The following is a 21,256-nucleotide window of genomic DNA, read 5'->3' on the forward strand; positions in this document are numbered from 1 at the left end:
GACTGGGTCAGGTGAGATTTTCATGGTGAAGCACCAGGATCTCTGGTGTCCACAAATCAGCATTTATGGGTGCCTGGGGATGGCAGCAGGAAAGGGCACCCACAGAGCACTGCCATAAATACCACCGACTCCCAAGGAGAAGATGGAACAGCTGAGGTCCTGGCCCCCAGGGCTGGGCCAGGAGGGCTTGTGGGGACACCACCCTCCCCGCAGGCCAAGGAGAGCCCAGAAGCACAGGGCTATCACAGGACTGCAGATCCTGAGCTAGAAGAGGCATCAGGGGTCACCCAGCACGACCCCCTCAGCTTGGGCCCCAGTTCTACAGAACCAAGCTCAGTCATCTGCAAAAGGCATACGCTTTCCTACCCGGCCCTTCCACTATGGGAGATGACCTCTTCTGTCTGAATCCCGGGGAAGAGACCATCTCTGAGCAGGAATGGCTCGGCAGCTTAGAGACCTTCTGTCAAACTGCCCAAACAGCTTAAAACATCATCAGGAAATGTCTGAGCAACTAGACACACAACACAACATGGAAATGTGGATTGGGGACTCTCTCCATCTCTCCATTGTGGTCCTTCCATCTGAGTCTGCCAGAGCACTGAAGGGGTTTCACCATCTATCAGTGGGAGTCAGGGCAGGTCAGCACCACAGCTCAGGGAGAGCTCCCTGCCTGTCATTCTTACACAGAACACAAGCTGCTGGGCCCATCCTGGGACAAACAGCTCAGATTAGGGGATAAAGGCCTGGCCTGAGCCCAAGAGGCCTCTAACATGCAAGGGCCATCGGACAAACCCTTCTCTCAGTGCCCCAGTAGTCCCCAAGGCCATCCCCCTCTGCTGGGCAGGAGCTCCCAAACCCAGGGAGGTCACAGTCCCTGGGGCTCTCTTATAACTGATCCCAGGCATTCCGGATTAAACCTAAACCTGAACCCACACCAGGTGACACAGCCCTCCACTCCTCTCCTCCATACACTTAAGGCACCTCTCATCCCTTAGTGGCCCAGATTCCAACAGCAATTGGTTTCCTTTGTAATCTATGCATATTTTTATGCATTTAAAAAACACTTCTTAGAGGGGGTTAACAGGCTTTGCCCCAATGTCCCTGGTTTTGGGACACAAAATGTAGACCACCTGGGCCAGAGAGGTTAGAGGTCAGAGATGAAGGAATCATACCTCATCTGGTTCAATCCCCTCACTTTGTAGAGGAGGAAACTGAGGCCCAGGTTTACAAAGCAGTTTTCTTACAACCATCTTGTATTATTATCCCCATTTTACAGATGAGGAAATTGAAGGTAAAGTGAGTTTCCCAAAGCTGGGCCAGTCAAGTCAACCCAGGGTTACCCCAAAGTTATAGAATCTGGGGTAGAAATAATAACGGCATGGGCTCCAGTCTGGGCTTCCCCCCTGCACCCTGCTCAGGCTCCAACCTAGGGTCCATCCACTTGGTTTGTTATTTAAAACAATTTTGATTACTGCACTTGTAACCCTTGGTCTTCTAAGTGTTTCAGACCATCTTTCTGGGAAGGGTCCAGAGGCTGCCTAGCCTGCCTGAGCCTGGGCCCAGCTGGATGAGACCTCAAAAATCTCATAATTGACAATGCCCCCCCCCCCACCTCACTGGAGAGATGGGACAGCAAGGTGTGACAGGTGGGAGGCCCAGCATCAGGAGGACCCAGGTCCAAATCCTGCCTGCAACACTGAGTGGCTGTGTGTCCAGGGTGTAGAAGCCTCCCAGAACCACTGTGATCCTCCAAGACCCAAGAAAGGCCTACAACCCGCACTGGCCAATCAGGAGAGACATTTTGGCCCACTCCGAGCTTAGCCTACCATAATGCTTTGCATGCTCTGGCATGACAGACATGCTTTGCTTTGCTCTCTGACTGAACTCAAAACGCCCCTTCTCATGTCAGCAACCACAAGGCCAGATGAAGCTGACTAGGGGCATTCTTCAGCTTATGACCACTAAGGACAAGATGCCTGACCCAGACACTACCTTGAATAAAAGGCCTTTTCTTATGCTTTCTTATGTTATATATGTCACGTTAATGGTGAAAGAAGTACACATCCTGGATCCATAATTTCAATTGACACCTTAACATTCTCCTATCTTATTGTACTTATAACCTATCCAATTAAGAAACACCCTTCTCCTTTCATGGTTAACCACATGGAGACTGATTCTGGGTGATATGGGCATCCAAAGCCAGGAAGGGGGGTGGGGTGAGAAGGGACTGCTCTGAAGATAGAAGGTCTCTTTTGTCTGTCCCTCCTTGGGTTCACTGTCTCACAATAAGCTCCCATTCCTATGTCTATGTGCATGCTCTGCAAACTGTGAGAGAAATAAATACTCACAGGCAGCTTAACTGTGTTCGTCTTTCTTAAGAATGAACTTCGTAACGGCTGACAGAGGGCAAGTCACGGCACCGCTGGGCCTCAGTTTTCTGAGCTGCAAAATAAGGGGCCCGGCCTTCCTGGCCTCCAGGGTCCCTGCTAGAGCCCAGGGAAACCCAAAGGGCCAGCTGGAATGGAGTTTGCCATCTAAGTGACCAGCATTTTGATGGGGCCTTTTCAGAACAGAGAAGGCTAGGGAGGGGCCCAGAGTCCCCTCAGGACAGCTCTGATGAGGGGCTGTGGCAAGACTTGACCACCTACTCTTCAGAGCTGTCAGTGCTCTGGAAGCCTCCTGGAGATACCCGGATGGGCCAGATCCAAGGGTCCCAGGGTAAGGAGTGGGACAGATACCTCTCCACTGTTCCCTCAGTGTTAGTGCTGGGGGAAGAAGAAGCTGGGTCACAGAATAGGTGTCTCTAAGAGGGGCAGCTTCTGGTCCTTTCCTAGCCAAGAACAAAGCACAGAGCTCTCTTATCCACTGGGTGGAGGGGGGGAGGCAGGAAAGGTGGGCATCAGAATTTTCAAGCTGGGGGAGACCTTATAGGTCAATTGGCCCAACCCTGATGGAGCTGGAGCCAGGCCTGACCCCATTCATCCCCCAAGAGCAAAGCCCCAGTCCCACTCTCTACCCTACCTCAGCCTGGTTCAAGCCTCAATCCTCAGGGCAGGGCTGGGAGAGAGCCGGGCCCTCCACCTCCCCAGTCAGCCCCTTTCCCCCACACACAGGTGCTGCCCCACCCAGCAGTGGCCCAAACTAGCCCCTGCTGGTCAGGGGGCTGGAGCCACACTCTCCCCTGACTTGACCTCATAGCGCCCCCTCCTTACCTTTGGCACCACTCTCCCAGCCCATGAATGAGTCACCAGTTTGAGGGTGGGAGGAGCAAGGGCAGGGCAGGGCCAGGTAGCAGGGAGGAGGGAAGGAGAAGGGAGATGAGCCACAGCCTGGCCACATCAGCACCAACCCAGCTCCACCCCACCATGAGATGCACACAAAGCCGTTGCTATGGAGTCAGGAGCTGGCACCTGGGGAGGGCTCCCTGAAGGCTCCATCCTGGCCATTCCCCTGCCTCCGAGAGCAGAACCTAACTGGTCCCAGGCTCCCCAAATGGAAACTTTCCTGTCATTAGTTTGGTTCAGCTCTGCCAAAGGCTCCCTGGTTGACCACAAGGGTTGGACTTGGGCATCACAAAGGCCTTAGACATTTACTGACTACAGGGCCCTCTTGGAGCCTCAGCCCTAGGCTAGTACAGTCAGCTGCCACTGGATCCCCTCTGGGCCCCTGGCCATTTTGTACCCAGAACCCCTAAACCCACCTCCAGGCCTCCCACTCCCCCTCTCAATTCATCCATGTATAGAGCTGCCAAATAAATATTCCTAAAATCCCATCAACTCCCCACCCCCAGATCTTCCAGTTCCCATTACCCCCGGATTCCAAAGACTGAGCCCAACATGAGGCCCTCTCCAAACTCATCTCTGGCTTCCACTCACACCCATACTGTGCTCACTCCTACCTCCAATTCCCTGCTCACAGTACTCAGTCTACCCTTCCTTTGGGGTCCAGCCCAAGTCCATGAGATTGTTCCCTGATCCCCCAACACCTTCCGTCCCAGAGTCATAGCACTGACTGGCTGTCAATGAGGTTCAGGGAAAGGATGCCTGGAGTTGGTGCCAAAAGCTGCGTGACCTGAGGCCAGAAATGAGCCTCAGTTTCCTCATCTGTAAAATGGGGATCAGAAGACTTGTACAATCGGTACCATGAGCTTATGGTGGGCAGTGAAGGGGTGGGAGCCCTGGGGAGAGTGGCCTCCTTCCAGGGCAGGGAGTACAGAACCCTCTAGGGGATAAGAAGTATGCAGACCCTGGAGAAAGAGATGTCACCAGGAAAGTCCTTCTCTCCATTTTACAATTGAACCTGTTTCTTCCCCTGGGGTCGCAGAGAGAGCACAGAGGAAGCTGGGGGCTCTGAACCTCCCATCAAAAAGACTAACATTTACCAGGTACCTGCTAAACGCAGGCACCCCAAAGGAAGATGAAGGCAGTGTCCCGTCTTCAAGAAGGGCCCACGGATGCCAAAAAGGGCAGAGAAACTTGCAGCTCTTGGGCGGGAGACCCCACTCCCCACATTGGCAGCTGGGTCCAAGCTCCAGGAAGTGGGTAAAGGCCCATGGCTTCAAAGGTGACCAAGTCGGCCTCTCTCAGCCCCCCTGGGAGCCCAGAGCTGGGGGAAGGGAGAGGTCACACAGGTTACATTAGTACAAGAAATCCAAGGGCCAAAAAAAAAAAAAAAGACCAGTAATGAGAGGGAGAAGTCAGGAAAGGCTTCAGAAGGAGGCAGCAATCTGCTGCCCCTCGCCCAGAGGGCTTTGGGACTAAAAAGGACCCCAGGTGTCACAGCTAAGAAAGCTGAGGCCTGGACAAGCTCACCAAAAAATAGGATCATGGGAAGAACTCAAAGCTAGAGCCTGCCCCCTTCTCTAGATGGACCGAGGCAATCTGGTCTAGGGCACAGCTGGGCTTTCCGAGCAGTGGAAAATAAGGGATAAGCCCAGGATCTTCCCCTGCCTGAATTCCACTTCCTGCTCTGGACACAAGGGGGCACTCCTGCCCAGAGATGGGCACAAGTCACCCATCAGCCCTCTCTCCCTCCCTCTGCCTCTGGGTCAGGCTAGTCTACAGCAGCCTAGACCCTGCCGAAGGAAGGGGATTCCACAGCAGGAGTGCCAGGTGCTGGGTCCCCATGACTCAAGCTCACCCGTCCCATGGGCCGAGCCCGCCCCCCCCATGGTAAGCCGATTCCTGCCACCCTCAGAATGAGGGGTCTTCCCTTCCATCCCTGCTGCTTGTTCTCACAGGCTCACAGATCCAAAGCTTCATCTTACAACAGAGAAAACCCAGTCAGTGGGGATCTAAGGCAGGATCACACTGAGGTCTTCCTGGCTCCAGGTTTAGCACTCCGTCCAGCCTCTGACCTGGCTAGGTCTAGGCCCTCTCCCAGGGCCTTCCATCTCTCCTCAATTCCTCAGGGTCAGTACAGCAACAGAGACCAAGCTCAAGCTCTACCTTCCACAAAAACAGTCTCTGGTCCCAGAATACTTCTCCCCTGCTTCTCCTCACTCCTTCCCCCACAACATGCCCTCCAGGTCCTCCCCATCTCCTCGCCCTAGCCTCAGCCGCCAGCCCCATCAGTTCTACCAACATGGGGCTTAGGCCCGGAAAGCAGCGCTGGAGATGTCAGCACAGAGTGGGTCCATCAGCATTCACAAGGCTTCTCATCATTGTCTCTGAACGCATCCTCCCCCTTCCTTCCCACCCAGAGGTCAGAGCACCGCCCTCACACCCATCTTCCCTACCCCCCCACTCTCTCACACTCTGTCTCTCTCTCTCTCTCTCTCTCTCTCTCTCACACACACACACACACACACACACACACACACACACACACACACACACACACACAGCAGGCAGCAATAGAGATATTGACAGCAGGGAGACAGGCCAAGCAGCCAGGGAGGAGGAAGCCAGTGTCCCCACTTTGGCCTGTCTGTAGACTTCGGATACCCAGGTTCAGGCCCGGCCCACTGGGCAATCAGTGAGGTGGCCTGGAACCCGAACAGCGACCTGTCCTGATGATGAGTGGACACTTCCTCTGCTGGGGGGTCGGGGAGGCTGCAATGGGACCTGGCCCAGAACAGACAAGGAAAATCACAGGGCTACCTCCCAGGAGGGCCTTGGGCAAACAATGTTATCAGCTGCTTCCAGCACAGGGAGCCCTCCCCATAGCCACAGTCCCACCTCCAGATCCTGGGGTGGGGGACCCCAGGTAGGGCTGGTGAGTAAATGGGAACAGTCCCTGCCTCCTGCTGTGTGGGGGGAGAGGAGGGGTGGACAGAGGCTTCTGGGCCCCCATCCAGCCTCTCCCCAAGGGTGAGGGGGCGCAGAAGTGGACAGGGCACACTGCTCTACACTGTCTGGACAGACTAAAGCTGTCTGTGGTAGGAGGGGGGGAAGCGCCCAGACCCCCAGGGAGGATGTGGCCATGGGGTCTTCACATTCTATAGCCTCAGAGATCAAGAACTCCCATGGGCTCCTGGGGCATGGGCTAAGGCGGGGGGGGGGGGGGGGGGGGGGGCGCGACCCGCGAGGGGGGTGGGGGGAGGGGTTGCCCCCCGACTCTGGAGGGGGGGGAAGAGAGAACCCGGGGGGGGGGGGGGGGGGGGGGGGTGTGTAAGTGGGGGGGGGGGTTGGCTGAATCATCAGCTGTAAAGGGTTTTAGAGATCTATTCCCCCTCAGTTTTACAGGAGTAAAAAACTGAGAACTCACAAGGGGAAGGAAGTGACTGGCCCAAGGTCACCCACGCAGTAAGCAGCAGACCTGGGGCTTGAACCCAGGACCAGTATTCTACCAGACCAAGCCTCCTGCACGAGCCAGTCCCTCCAGGGTGGAGGAGCCAGGACTTCTGGAGACAGAGGCAGCCCCTGCTTACATCAGCCCAGAGTTGGGCGCTGGGGGTACTGTGTGGCCTGCCCTGACCCTTGAGGGCCCCCCCAGGCTGCAGCCTCTCACCCCAGGGTGCTCCCCACTGCTGCCAGAATGGCCGACACTCCCGAGGTCTCACCTGGGCTTCTGGGTGTGCTCCTTCCCCTCTCGGGAACCAAACCAGCCGCTCTTGCCTTTCTCCTCCCCACTGGATGAAGGGTGGAGGGAAGCCCCCAAGGCCAGCCCCATCTTCTCCCCGAGGGAGCCCCTGCGGCCGGCCCCATGGTGGTGATGGTGGAAAAGACCCATGCGGGGCTTGCGCTCCTCCTTCCTCAAATCTTCTCTCTCTGCTGGTGTGGATGAGAACACTATGGGCGTGGCCACCTGGACAGGCTTCCCCTCTGCCCTCCGGGCCCCCTCCTCCTCTCCAGCCCACGCTCCAGACTCCTCTCTGCCCACACCTGCCGAAGCCACCATCTCAGAGCTGCCCCAGGGGGCCGTGTCCAAGGGCCCTGCTCCCTCCTCGGCCCGCCGAAGGGAGAGGCTGTGGAGGGCTCCGGCCGAAGGGAAGGGGCCTGAGATGGAGGCGCGGTGGGCCGGCGGGGCAGGCGGCTGGTCATTGTAGACGTGGCTCCCGTTGATGCAGAGAGAAGAGCCAGAGCCGGGGTCATGGCCTGCGCGGGGCAGACCGGCCTGCACCTGGCTCACTTCATCGCTGTAGGCCCGCTTGTGGCTTGGCAGCTTGGGGGAGGGAGCCGAGTCCCTGCCTGGAAGGAGAAGAGAGACCGATGTTGGGGGCACCTCCCGGACTCCACTTCCCCTTGGTCCTATCACCTGATCAGACTGGGGGTGCCCCGAGGGCAGGGGCTGTGAAACCAGGGAGAGGAGCGCATGCCCTTCCTCACCCCCAGGTCGGGCCACAGGCATGATCCCCCAAGGGCCAGGGCTGCCCGTGTGCCCCCCTGTGAGGGCACCCTGCCCAGATCCCCAGCTCTACCCCAGGGTCCACAGGGGAGGTCCACAGTGGGAGGAAGGCCACACCCACAGCAGGCTCCGCTATGCCCCATCCCACCCTGCCAGGCCCCCCCATGCCACCCCATGCCACATCAGGCCCCCCCATGCACGTCCCACCACACCAGCCCCCCCACGCCAGGCCATGCCACACCCCACCACACCAGGCCCCACTCACCGCCTTCTGTGGACAGCCGGCTGTGACGGCTTGGGGAGCGGGTCAGGTACTCGGAGGCTGGCCAGGCCAGGCTCCCGCTGGCTGAGGAGAGTGTGCTGTCCGAGCCCAGTGAGGTGTTGGACTGTGTGAGTGAGGACTTGCGCAGCTTGTTGCGGAGGAAGAAGGCCTTGGCCTTGGCCTTCTTGCTGGAGCCACCCAGCAGGTCGGGGTCATCCAAGGCGCTGCTGGGGATGATGGCCGAGGCCGACTCCAGCTCGTATTTCTTTTTGCCCTTCATCTTGTCTCGGATCTTGCCGAAGGGCGAGCGTGGCTTGTCCTTCACAGACAGGTCGAACATGCTGGCGCTCAGGTTGTTGCGGGTGAACTGTACGGAGACCTGGATCTCGCCACGCTCCTTCTCCTTCTTACCCGCTTTGGAGTGCAGTTTGTACCACCTGTGCGGGGAAGGGGACAGGGCAGAGCACGGGTCAGGGCTCCCCACCACCTCTGAGCTGGGGCTAGGCCCCAGGGCCCGGCCTCTCCAGTACTGAGCTCCCTCCAGCCCTCGGTCCCTCCCTCTGGTCCAGCAGGGTCTAGGCCCAGTGGCTCCCATTCCCCACCCCCTCACAGACCATCCCCCATCCCCCATCTGGGCCAGATGGGCCCACATTTTTCTTCGTTTGAATTATCTCGGCCCAGCCCAGAATAGTTCTAGGCCCAGGCCCTCATAAGCCAAGGCAAGAACAGCTGGGGGGGTGGGGGTCTGAAGTCAAGACACAAGCTCCCTCATGATACCCTCTGGCAAGACCCAGAGATGTGGTCAGCAGCACCCCTAAACCTCAACCATGGCACCCAAACCTCAACAGCACAGGAATGACAGACACCACCACCAAGAGGGGGAAAGGCGGCTGCTCAAGCAAAGGAGAGAGACAGAAGGTGGGGATACAGAGTGTAGCAAAAAGAGACAAGGGTAGGGGGAAGAAAGACAGAGACAGAGAAGGGAAAGAGAAATGAGACAGAGAAAGACAGGCAGAGGGAGAAAAGACAGGAGTGTGAGGGAGAGGGAGAGACACGGCAATCTCTCCAGGCAGTGCAATTACACACCCCCCTCCCCAATCCCTGTGGTTCCCTTTTCCCTCAGAGCAAGGTCACCTCCTCAGGGAACTGTGCCCTCACCTCTGAGGGGACCCCCTGGAGTTCCCAAGGTTCCTCGAAGAATGACTATGTAAGCATTTGTTAAGGCCCCCCAAGGCACCAGGCACTGCACTAAGCACTAAGGACACAAAGAAAGGCGAAGACACAGGGCCTGCCCTCAGGGAACACAAACTCTAACCTCAATGGCTTGCTTCATATTGACCCCAGTGTCCAGCTTTACATTTTTGTTATCATTATAAGGGCACTCCAATTTCAGCATCTAGCTGAGTTCCTCCCTTTCCCAGACACACACATACACAAACACACAAATACACATACACACACCCCAAAGCCCTCCGCCACACACCCAACCCTGGGGCTGACCCAAAGGAGCTCCCCAAGGGAGATCATGGGACCACTGAGTTTGGAAAGCTGGAAGGGGCCTGGGAGGTCATCAGGTCCAACCACCTCCTTTTACAAATAAGAAAACCCAGCCACAGAAAAAGGTTAGAAATGATGTGCCCAGGGTCACTCAGGACTACAGTTAAGAGCTGGAAGGGGCCCCAGACATCAATCAAGTCCAAAGCGGTCTCTCTCACAGATGGGGAAGGGGAAGGGTCTTCCCCACAAGATTTGGGGTTTTTTCATTGCTAACACTAGTCAGGTACCCACAATATCCAGATCACTGCACAAGGAAGTGAGGCAGATAGAAACTGGGAAAGACCCTGTCTTTGCCCTTAAGGACCCTCTAGTACAGAAGAATAAGTCAGGATGAGCAGTAGGGACCAAGGTACTGGGGGGCGGGGGGAGAGGGGGCCGGATGGGGTCATGGAGTTAGGGCATTGGGCTCAATAATTGTCTTTGCCTGAAGAAAGTGGGGCCACATGATTCTCCCATCCAAGAACACCTGATGTAAAAGCATCTCTTCTTCCACAAAAAGTCTGCTTTGTTTTAACACAGAATACTGGGTTTGAGGCCCACCCCTGTTGTGTAACAGCACACGCATCAGGGAAGCTAGCTGGCCTCTTCGGGCCTCAGGTTCCAGCTCTGGTCACTGGGTCCCATTACTAAGAACAGCTCACATTCCCAGAGAGCTCTAAGTGCCCAGCTCTTCGGTAGACTAAGCAGGCCCATCAATAGTCCATCATTCAGATACAGAAGCCTGAGGCTGGGTCAAGGCTGGGAGGGTACCTGGGCATTGCCAGACCATATGAGACAGGGGTGGAGTCCAACAGGGCCTCTCAACCCACTCCAGTTCCTTTCAAAAGCAGGCTTACTCCTCAAGGTACATCCAACCTCAACCCCCCAACCAGCAGCCCCCCATCTACTGGGTTCTGCTCCTAGTGCCCCAGGAATCTCGATTCCCTTAGCACCTGCTTGGCCAAGAGATCAGATGGGAAACTGAGGCCCAGAGAATAAGTAACCAGACTACATGGGTGCTGAGCACCGTAGAGGCCCAGAGGAAAAAAGGCAATCGGAATGTGTCCTCCAGGCCTGTAATCAGGAGAGGGGCAGTCAATAATAAGGACCAATTATCTAAGGGCCTTAAGGTTTGCCAAGTGGGTTACAAAGGTAATTTAAAATAATACTATGTAGGGGGCGGAGTCAAGATGGCGGAGGAGAAACAGGACCTCCCCTCGGCTCTGGCTCCCACCTTCCCCAATCCATGTAAAAGGGGACTCTAAACACACTTTGGAGCTGCAGAACCCACAAAATGACACAGAGAAGCTAACCTCCCGCTGAGGACAGCCCAGCAGGAATTGGCCAGCGCATGGGAGCTGAACCCAGCCCCAGGCCGAGGCTTTAGCCCCAGGGCGGGCCTGACCAGCCACTGGCCAGAGGGACTCCAGATCAGTAGCAGCTGTGGCTGTTTCCAGATTTATCAACACATAGATGCAAAGGACAAAGTGAGAGGTCAGTGCAGTCTGGACTTTGGGACCAGTAGTTGGGAGTGTGTCGGCCTTTATCCCCTGGAGGGAGAAGCCTCTGAGGGATGGCGCGTGCAGCCATCACAAGGTGGCAGCTTCAGTGTGGAGACCTCAGAGAGGGAACCCATCTAATACCTCCAGCAGCTGAGAAAACCCAGAATTTGGGATGAAAGCTCCCCTGTCTGGTGGCAGAGTCCTACTGTGGCAAAAAGCCCAGGGGTCAAGTGACTGAGGGGCGACATGACCAGGCAAAGGAAACAAAGCAGACAGAAGATTCCAACATTACACTCCTATTTTGGGGACAAAAAGGAGCAAAGCATGGAACAGGAGGAAGACAGTGAAGTCAGAACTCCTGCACCAAAAGCTTCAAAGGAAAATACAAGCTGGTTACAGACCACAGAGGACCTTAAGAAGCAGATAAGAGAAGCAGAGGAAAAATTGGGAAGAGAAATGAGAATGATGCAAGAAAATTACGAAATGAGAGTCAACAGCCTGCCTGAGGAAAATAACACTTTAAAAAATAGACTAACTCAAATGGCAAAAGAGGCTCAAAAAGGCAATGAGGAGAGGAATGCCTTAAAAAGCCGAATTTGCCAGATGGAAAAAGAATCTCAAAAGCTCACTGAGGAGAATCACTGCTTCAGAATTAGATTGGAGCAAATGGAATCTAATGACTTTATGAGAAATAAAGATGCAGTTAAACAGATCCAAACAAATGAAAGAATAGAAGGCAATATGAAATATCTCATTGGGAAAACCACTGACCTGGAAAATAGATCCAGGAGAGATAACTGTGGAAACACAATCAGGATAACTCAGGATCTGGCAGCTTCTACACTGAGGGATCGAAGGGCTTGGAACATGATATTCCGGAGGTCAAAGGAGCTGGGATTAAAAGCAAGAATCACCTACCCAGCAAACTGAATATCATGTTTCAGGGGAAAATATGATCATTCAGTGGAATAGAGGACTTTCAAGCATTCTTGATGAAAAAGACCAGAGTTGAATAGAAAATTTGACATTCAGACACAAGAAGCATGAAAATGGTAAACAGGGAAAAGAAATCATAAGGAACTTATCAAAGTTGAACCATTAACATGCCTACATGGAAAAATGATAATTGTAACTGATGAAACTTTTCTCAGTACGAAAATAGTTGAAGAGAATAGAAATATACACACACACACACACATATATATATGTGTGTGTGTGTCTATATCAGAAGGTATACGGGCATATGAATACATATGTGAATGTGTGTACGTATGTTTACAGGTATACATAGATGGAAGAATAGGAAGGCAAAAGGCAATGGGTCAACCTTATTCTCATTGAATTTGGCTCGGGGAGGGAATGACATACACGCTAAACAGGGTATCTCACCTTACAGGAGAGTATGGGGGAAGGGGATGAGAGGGGGGATGATGGAAGGGAGGGCAGGTTGGGGGGGAGGGAAGTTGGAAGCACTCAGTTTTGAAAAGGGACAGGATCAAAGTAGAGAATAGAACAAGTGGAAGGTGGGATAGGACGGAGGGAAATACAGTCAGTCTTTCACAATATATCCAGTATGGAAATGTTTCGCATAGCTACACATGTACAACCTATACTGAATTGCTTATCTTTCCAGTAAGGTTGGGTGACAAGGGAAGAAGGGAATGAATCTGGACTTCAAAATTTTAAAACCAAATGTTTAAACATATTATTAATACTATTTTACATGTAATTGGGAAATAAGATATACAGGCACTGGGGTATAGAGATCTACCATGCCCTACTGGAAAAGTTGAAGGGGGTATGGGAGAAGATATGGGAGAGAGCAGACTGGAGGAGGGCATATCCTGTGGAACTGCTATTTTGGGGCTGTGGGTAGGGGAAAAATGGGGAGAAAATTTGTAACTCAAAATCTGGTGGAAATGAATGATGTAAATCAGAAGTTAAAAAGCATTTGAAAATGAAAATAAATTTAAAAAATTAAAATAAAATAATACTATGTATATCTTATGGGCACAGAGCACACTCTGTATGTGTATACATACACGTGCACACACACACACACACACACACATACCCTTTTTGGCATCACAGTGCATAGTAGGCACTTATTGTCCCACCTCAGGGGAAGGGAAAGGGGCTTCCTGATGGCCAAGCCCCCAAGCCACAAAGAGCCGTGCCCCTGTGCCCTCCCACTGCTGCCAGCTGGCATCCCTCTCATCCACCCCAGATCACAACTTCCTTTTTTTGTCCATTCAGTAAGTCTGAGTTTGGAGACAAAGCTTGTCTCCGTACCTACCAAGAATGTCCAGTGAGAGGAATCAGCTCCCACACAGCCCTGGATGGCGGGGGACAGGGACCGGCTGCAGCCACAGAAGGTGCACTCCAGAGCACACACTCTGGCTACAGGGTCACCCTGCACACAGGGCTGGACAGCTCCAGGGTTAACCTGACCCCCTAGAGCCATTGTTCCTCAGACCTGCCCCAAAGAGGCTTTCAGGCACCTTGCCTGCAGGCAGCCCTTGGGAGGCCCTGAAGAGGTCTCATCAGCCTCAGACCTCATCTCAAAAGCAAGACTTGGATCCAAGACTTTCCCAAGAGGCAGAAATGGGAGCAGAGCAGAAGGCTGGGCCCACAGGAGCTGTCCTCTGCCCTCCCCTCTCTGTGCCCGAGCTGGGGCTCCGAGGGGCAGTAATGACAACAGTAAGAGTACTGATAAGCACTGAAGGCCTACCAAGCACTTTACCAATATCCTTGCAACAGCCCTGGGGGCCACAGGCTGCTATTGTCATCACTTCACAGAGAAGGAAACTGAGGCAAGCGGAGGTCAAATGACTAAATCTGAACTTGAGTCTTTTTGACTGCAGGTCCTATGCTCTACCCCAGGCACTGCCCAGCCTGCTGCCTCCACAAGGGAAGGCGCTGTTCTGTTTTGGGTTTTGTATTCTTTTTCCCCACCCCACCCCTCATTCTCCCCTCACCCAGCACAACTGACACATAGTAGGCACTTAATAAACCACTGAAATGAACCACAAAGGGACCAAGTTGTGAAGATGTGGCCCCGGCACTGGGACATGGGCCTAGGAAGACAGCGATGGCTTGGCCTCTGGCTTCTGGCTTTATCTTCCTTTCCCCATCAGGGAGGAACCCCGAGAGGGGGCTGGATCAAGCCATAAACACTTAAGCACTGTGTGTGCTAGGGACACAAGCACAGGGAATGAGACCATCCACTCCTAAGGAGCGGTGATGACATCAGCACCACACAGCACTGTAAGGCTGGCTCTACACAAATCTCATCCCCTCATCACAGGCTGGGAGGTAGGTTCTTATTACGGCTGCTATTATCCTCATTTTACAGTTGAGGAGACTGAGGCAAACAGAGGCGAGGTGACTTGCCCAGGGCAACACAACTCCTTAAGTGTCCACGGGGGACTTCCAGGTCACTCAGTGAGCTCTGGTGCCCCCTAGCTATATTTACCAGAGGCAGAGGGAATGGACAGAGGCGCATTTTAGAGGCATGCCAGGAGGGTGGATCAGCAGACTGCATTGGTCTTTCTATCTCTAAGTTTTGGACAAAGGAGGGATTGGGATCCTGGGGCCCACCATGGCCTGTGACCCTGGACCATAAGAACACAGGGCTGACCATCAGGCACCAGTCCCCCATTCCTTGGGGACCCAAATGCCTCCTACTTGGCACAGTCCAAGAGGCCTGATCAGGAAGAACTGGCTGGATGGAAGGCCCAAAGCAGCAACCCAGGGGGAGGGTCGGCTAGAGAACAGCCTCTCCACCAAGGCTTAAGGATCCAGGCTCAAGGATGTCTTCCTCCTGACAGAAAGTCAGTGAGCAGAACAAAGGAGAAAGCCAACAGCCTGGGCCCCAAGTCTGGCTCCTGCCAGAAAAGCTCCAGCCACCAGCCCAGTCTACTCATCCCAGTACAATCCCCCCTCTCCACCCCCAACACAGGGTCTTTCAGAGCTGGATCAATACCCCCTCTTCCAGGAAGCTTTCCGGCCTTGACTTGACATCCCTAAACTATTCCTTGCCATCTCCCATCAATGACCCCCTGACCTATACTCAAATCCTATCCACTCCCACGATGACACAGCACCTCCTTTCATGAGTTCAGGATCCTAAAATTTGGAACTAGCCTGCGCCCTTCAAGATGAAGAGCCTGATTGCCAGCGAGGGTAAGAGATGTCCCCAAGGCCAACACAAGGCTTAGCGTGGGACGTGGGTGAATCTGGTGGCCTTCAGCACGTCCTCCCCTCTTGGGCCTCTGCAGAGACTGGCTGGGTCTCTGCTCCCCCTAAGGGCCCTTCCCAAGACCCACAGCCTCTGCCTGCCTCACATGGGACGAGGGTCTTGAGGGAAACACCATGACTGGTCCCCACTGCCATGGTTGCTCAGTCATGTCCAACTTTCTGTGACTGCAGGGACCAAAATCCACCAACACTGGCCACAGAGCTTTCATGGCAAGGATACTGGAATGGTTGCCATTTCCAGCAGATTAAGGCAAATAGAGGTTTAGTGACTTGCCCAGGGTCACACAGCTGGGAAGTACCTGAGGCCGAGTTTTACATGGGTTTTCTTGCCTCCAGGCCCAGCGCTCTCTCCATTCAGCCATGTGGTTACCTCTTTTCCCCACTGTCCATCCTAACAGTTGCAAGCAAAGATCAGGTTCTCAATGTCAGTCAATCATCAAACAATTTATGATGTGCTTGGGTTTCCAAGAAAAATAGAAAGCAGTACTTGCCCTAGCAGTGCCTGGCATACAGAAGCCACTTCATATATGTTTACTGATTGACTACAGCAGATACAGATAAATTCAAGACAGTTTGGGAAAGGAGGGCAGCCCCATCAGAAGGAAGAGGGAAGGACACAAAGGGGGAATCCAAAAATCCTTTCCCTGCATGAGTCAGGGACATAAATTCATCTTTTAGGAAGAGGGGGCCTCAAGGAGTGCAATTCAGACAATGCATATGATCAGTATACAACACAAAGGAAGGAGGTGCATTGCTGGATGCAAAAGAACAAAGAAAAGATCGGTTTGGTTGGACCATGGAGCCAGGAGAGAGAGTAATGCCCAATAAGATTGGCAGACATATTAGGTTATAGGGGGCCATTAAAAACTTAGCAGAGGAGTTTAAATTTGATCTGAGGATATAGAATAAACCCACATAAGTTGTCAGCATTTCTTCATATTACCAACAAATCCCAGCAGAGATACAAAGAGAAATTCCATTTAAAATAATGACAGATTGGCTAAAATGACAAAACAGGAAAATGATAAATGTTGGAGAGGATGTGGGAAAACTGGAACACTAATGCATTGCTGGTGTAGTTGTGAACTGATCCAACCATTCTGGAGAGCAATTTAGAACTATGCCCAAAAGGCTATTAAAAAGTGCATACCAGGGGCGGCCAGGTGGCTCAGCGAGTAAGAGCACCAGCCCCAGTGTCGGGATGACCTGGGAATCGAATCCTGGGCTCAGACACTCAGCACCACACCCAGAAATAACTGGCCGTGTAACCTTGAGCAAGTTACTTAACCCCAATTGCTTTAAAAAAAAAAAGTGCATACCCTTTGACACAGCAATACCACTTCTAGGGCTGTATCCCAAAGAGATCATACAAGTGGAAAAAGGACCCATAGGTACAAACATATGTATAGCAGCTCTTTTTGTGGTGCCAAAGAACTGGAAATCAAGGAGATGCCCATCAACTGGGGAATGGCTAAACAGGTTATGGTATATGAATGCAATGGGATCCTATTGTGCTATAAGAAATGGGGAGCAGACAGACTTCATAATAACCTGGAGAGACTTATATAAACTGATGCTGAGTGAGGGAAGCAGAACCTGGAGAACTTTGTACAAAATTACAGACACATTGTATGTGTGATGACCAGCTTTGATAGACTGGGCTCTTCTCAGCAATGTAGTGATATAAGTCAATCCCAAAAGACTCACGATGGAAAGAGAGGTCTACATCCAGAGAAAGAACTACAGAGTCTGAATGCAGATGGAAGCAAACTCCTTCCTCTCTTTTGTGTTTTGTTTCGTTCCTTCTTTCTCGTTCACACCATTGGTTATAACTCTTCTCTACAACTTGACTAATGTTTAATGTAAAGGTATTTGTAGATCCTATATTGGATTGCACACTGCCATTGGGTGGGGGGAGGAGAGGGAGGGGAAAGAAATGTGGAACTCCAGGGATTGTGGAACTGAATGAAAAGAGAATGGAGAGAGAGAAAATGACAGAACATATAAAAATAATCGGGGGTCTATTTAACAAGACACCCCCAGGAACTGCATGGCCAAAACTATAAAACATTCTTTACCTAAATAAAGACAGACATCAGTTACTAATTGCTCATGGGAAGGAGAGCCAGAAGAACAAAAATTACTATTACTATTCAATGCCATATCAACCAAACTACCCCAGGATCACCCTAGAAAGCTAGAAAAAATAAGGAAATTCGTCTGGAGGAGCAAAAAGTCAAGAATCTTAATGGAAATAATGTATTAGATTCTAGAAGTAATAGGGACCCACTGAGTTGACTGAGAAGGGGAGTGACATGGTCAGATTTGTGCTTGAGGAAAAACCATCGTAGGACAGACAAAGGGGGAAGAGACCAGAGGCTGGAAGGCCAATGAGGAGGCTGAACCCAGGAGACAGAACGTGGGTTAGCTGCTGCCCCGTGGGGTGAGCTAAGCTTAAGCGACAGGGCCAGACCCACCTTCCCAACTGTGCTACCACAGGAGATCCTTTGGGAGGCGCTCTAATGGCCAGGAAGCAGGCTTTTTCTGACATCAAGCCTAAACTGGACTAGACTCTCAGGGGGTCACGCAAAACAATTCTAACACCTCTGAAGACAGCCTTCTTCACCCTCCCCCTGCCCAACACTGACTCTGGATCTTCCCACTAAGCCATGGTGGGCACCTGGTGGAAGGAAGCTGCAGGGTACTTGGAGCTTTCCCTCATCAGGCTACAGCCTGAATTTAATCTTCTAAGTACCACTTTAGGCATATGCTGTCTCCACCCTTAGAAGGTAAGTTCCCTGAGGGCAGCAGAGACCCTCCCCCACCCCAACCCCGCCAGGCTACCATCTTCACATTACATGAACTCAGGGCCTTTCACTGTCTGCCTCATCCTCCTCTGGCCAGGCCACATTAGCTGTGACGCTGGCCAAGTCCAGCTGGCATGGCCCCTCTCCAGTTCTGATCACTGGGCCCCTCCAGTAACCAGCCTCAAGATTGTCCCAGCTTTCTTGGCTACCACAGGATGCTGACGCTGGGACTTTTCGCAGATCTGTGCTGGTACATGCTCAGCTTCTTCCCCAACACCAAAGGGTGGCTTGCTGAAATGGGCATGACATCCATTCGTCGGAACGCTTAGCAAATGCCTGCATGCGAGTCATGTGCACTGGTCAATTCTGCTGCTGGAGGAACATAAAGAAATTCCCAGGGAGTAAACTGCCTCTGAGGGCCCAGGTTCCCCTCTGATGCTTACCCCCTGCTGACCCTCCAGGGGCCTCAGTTTCCCCATGTGTAAAATGGGGGCTCACAGGATCGCCTTAGAGCTGGAAGGGGCCACCAAAGTCATCAACTCCAAACCCCTCATTTTAGGCTGATGGGCTCTGGGCCTGAAGTCAGGAAGCCCTGAATTCAAATCTCACCTCAGACAATTCCTGGCCAAATCATTCTGCCTCGGTTTCCTCAACTGTAAAATGGAGATAAATCACAGCACCTACCGACTCCCAGGTTGCTGTGAGGCTCAGATGGGACATGGCTTAGCACAGTGCTGGGGACATGACAGACATCATCTAAAAGCTGCTAAGTATGAGGCAGGTCTGAAACCTGGGGTTTCCTGACTTCATTCCTGCCAACATGCCTCTCCTGGCAGGATTTGGGGCACAGGGAGGTGAAGGGCCCAAAGCCAAAGACAGCACTTGAATCCAGGGCCCTCACAGAGCTTACACTGAATCACTGGAGAGGTGGGGGCTGGGGAGGCAGGGGAGAACATATACACGGTTAAGTCAATGGGAAATGACTCCCCCAAGAGTTGGGACTGTCTGGTGGGAGCATTTTCTGGGCAAAGGAGGATTGGGGCTCTGAGGACACACTGAGACACCTGCCCAGGCTCTGTCCAGGGATGGCCCAGAGGCTCTGGGTGGACTCCCAGCATGCTCGGCTACAGGCAAAGGCTCAGCAACCACCCTGCCTTCTCCCTGCCCCACCGAAGGCAGAACCAAAGGAATGTGGAAGTCACAAGGGCCCAGAGGGAAAGTCACCTCTCCCCACCAAACATCCAGGGCCTCGGCCCCTCCTGGCAGCCCACAGTGGAATCCAGCCAAGCCTCAATTGCCTGGCTTGACCTTGCTAGGGTAGCAGTAGACAGCCCGGGCAGACACCTTGATGTATTGGGCAGCGTGTGCCTGGGGTAGGGGTACCTGTGGGGAGGACAGGGGTGCAGAGCAGGTGTATCCATCTCAGTCTGCCCCCCAGCTGGTTCAGGCTCTGCACCCTGCCTCTCCCCCACCCCATGTTACTGAAGCACACCACTGTACACACGCTCCCTCCTACTAGAGGGTACACCCCCAGGGGCTTCACGGGCCTGCACCTAGACATAGTAAACACTGAGTCTTGATTGGCGGCAGCCCAGTGAACACAGAAATTACTCTAGAGTGAGGAGAGCTGAGTTCAAATCCTACCTTAGCTACTATGACCTCAGGTAAGTCACTTCCCCCTCCGTGGGCCTCAGTTTCCACATCTGTAAAATGTGGGGACAGGACCCAAGGTTTACTTGCTGTGCTGGGAGCCCTGATCTTTCCATCCAGGCCCCAGGGCTCAAATTAGGGCCTATTTCTTCATGTGGAAGCAGTCAACGACCAAGGTCTTTCCAGATGGACTGTTCCACCCTCCTAGGGCTGTCCTCAGGCAGCTCACAGTTCAGCCCAAGAGATGAGACAAGAGTGAGGGGGGAAGGGAGGTCAGCACAGGCTGGCCTCAGGCCTGGCCTTGGGTAGCTGCCCCTTGAGCAGGCTCTGAGGGGCCTGCCAGGCCCAGTCAGCCAGCCTCAGCTTGGATACCTCTGAAGACAAGAAATTCCCTCCTAGACAAGGCACCACACAGAGGTCAGGCCCAAGGTGCCCACCCGAGCGGAGGAAGAGGGAGAGGCAGCAGCTCCCAGCCAGTGACCACATCCCCAGGGTCTCATCTCTCAGAACCAAGACACTGCAAGGCAAAGATAGGACCCCCGGGGCCTTGTCCCAGGCCCAGAGGGAAGCCCAGGCCATCCCTTCAAAGGACTATCCTCCAGCCAAGCCTCCACTGCCCCTGAGGCTTCCTAAACACCTCTGAGAGCACTGGATTTGGAGTCAGGAAGGCCGGAGTTCAAATTCAGCCTCAAACACTTACTAGCAATGTGTGACCCTGGGCACTTAATATGTCAGCCTCAGTTTCCCCATCTGGAAAGCAGAGATGATAACAGCACCAACTCACAGGGTTGCTGCAAAGAAGAAATCAAACACAGAAATCCACAATCTGACTTGATTACTATGCTTTCTCTAACAGAAGCACTGAGACACCACAGTGACCTGGAAACCTGGGCTCAAACCTGGCTTCAGGCACTGAAGAGCTGGGTGACCTCTCTGGACCTCATTCTCCTCATTACAGGATGAGAGAGAGGGCTGGAGCTGGAAGTAGCCTCACCGGTCACCCAGGCCACCCCCCTCATTTTACAGATGAGGAAACTGAGGCCCAGGGAAAGCAAAGTGAAGTCAGCGAGACTGAGGCAATCCCCAGGGTCCCTTCCAGCATGGGACACCTTCCCTGCCAGCGGCACCAGCTCTCTTGGTCACCTCAAAGTTTGAGCTGAGGGGCCCTAAGCTCAAAGAAGCTCATGATGCCAATGCCCAGGGCCCAGAAAGTCCAGTCACCAAGCTGGGGAAGCCTGGGACCTTGTAGCAGCAAGCACCCCAAGCGTCCTCAGGGTTTGCAGCTACCACAGGTTCTTGGATCTGCTTTGTTAAAGGAAAGCAACTCAAAATGGGTTAACAAGCTTACTTTAATCAGTCAGACATATATCGTTTACCTTATTCAGGAGAAAAGGTCAGCACCCTCAAAGTATACAGGCATAATTATCAAGACAGAAACATCAAGTAGA

General features: G+C 53.1%; 1 protein-coding gene across 3 annotated transcripts in view; it reads right to left on the reverse strand.

The window, feature by feature from the left end:
* The window catches only part of RAB11FIP5 (RAB11 family interacting protein 5), a 56,518-nt gene that overhangs the window by 14,142 nt on the left and 21,120 nt on the right, over positions 1–21,256 (reverse strand). For 2 of the 3 annotated variants that reach the window (XM_069066605.1, XM_069066598.1), the window contains exons 2-3: positions 8,057–8,490; positions 7,007–7,634 (exon numbers count right to left, since the gene is read on the reverse strand). In XM_069066605.1, coding sequence (XP_068922706.1) covers positions 7,007–7,634; positions 8,057–8,490 — 1,062 coding nt within the window. The remainder of the gene's footprint in view (positions 1–7,006; positions 7,635–8,056; positions 8,491–21,256) is intronic. The other variant, XM_069066599.1, reaches the window with a different exon arrangement.

The sequence above is a fragment of the Petaurus breviceps genome, unplaced genomic scaffold, assembly GCF_028583685.1.
Source record: "Petaurus breviceps papuanus isolate PSGF00001 unplaced genomic scaffold, PetGlider_PUasm1.0 139, whole genome shotgun sequence".
Taxonomy (NCBI): Eukaryota; Metazoa; Chordata; class Mammalia; order Diprotodontia; family Petauridae; genus Petaurus; species Petaurus breviceps.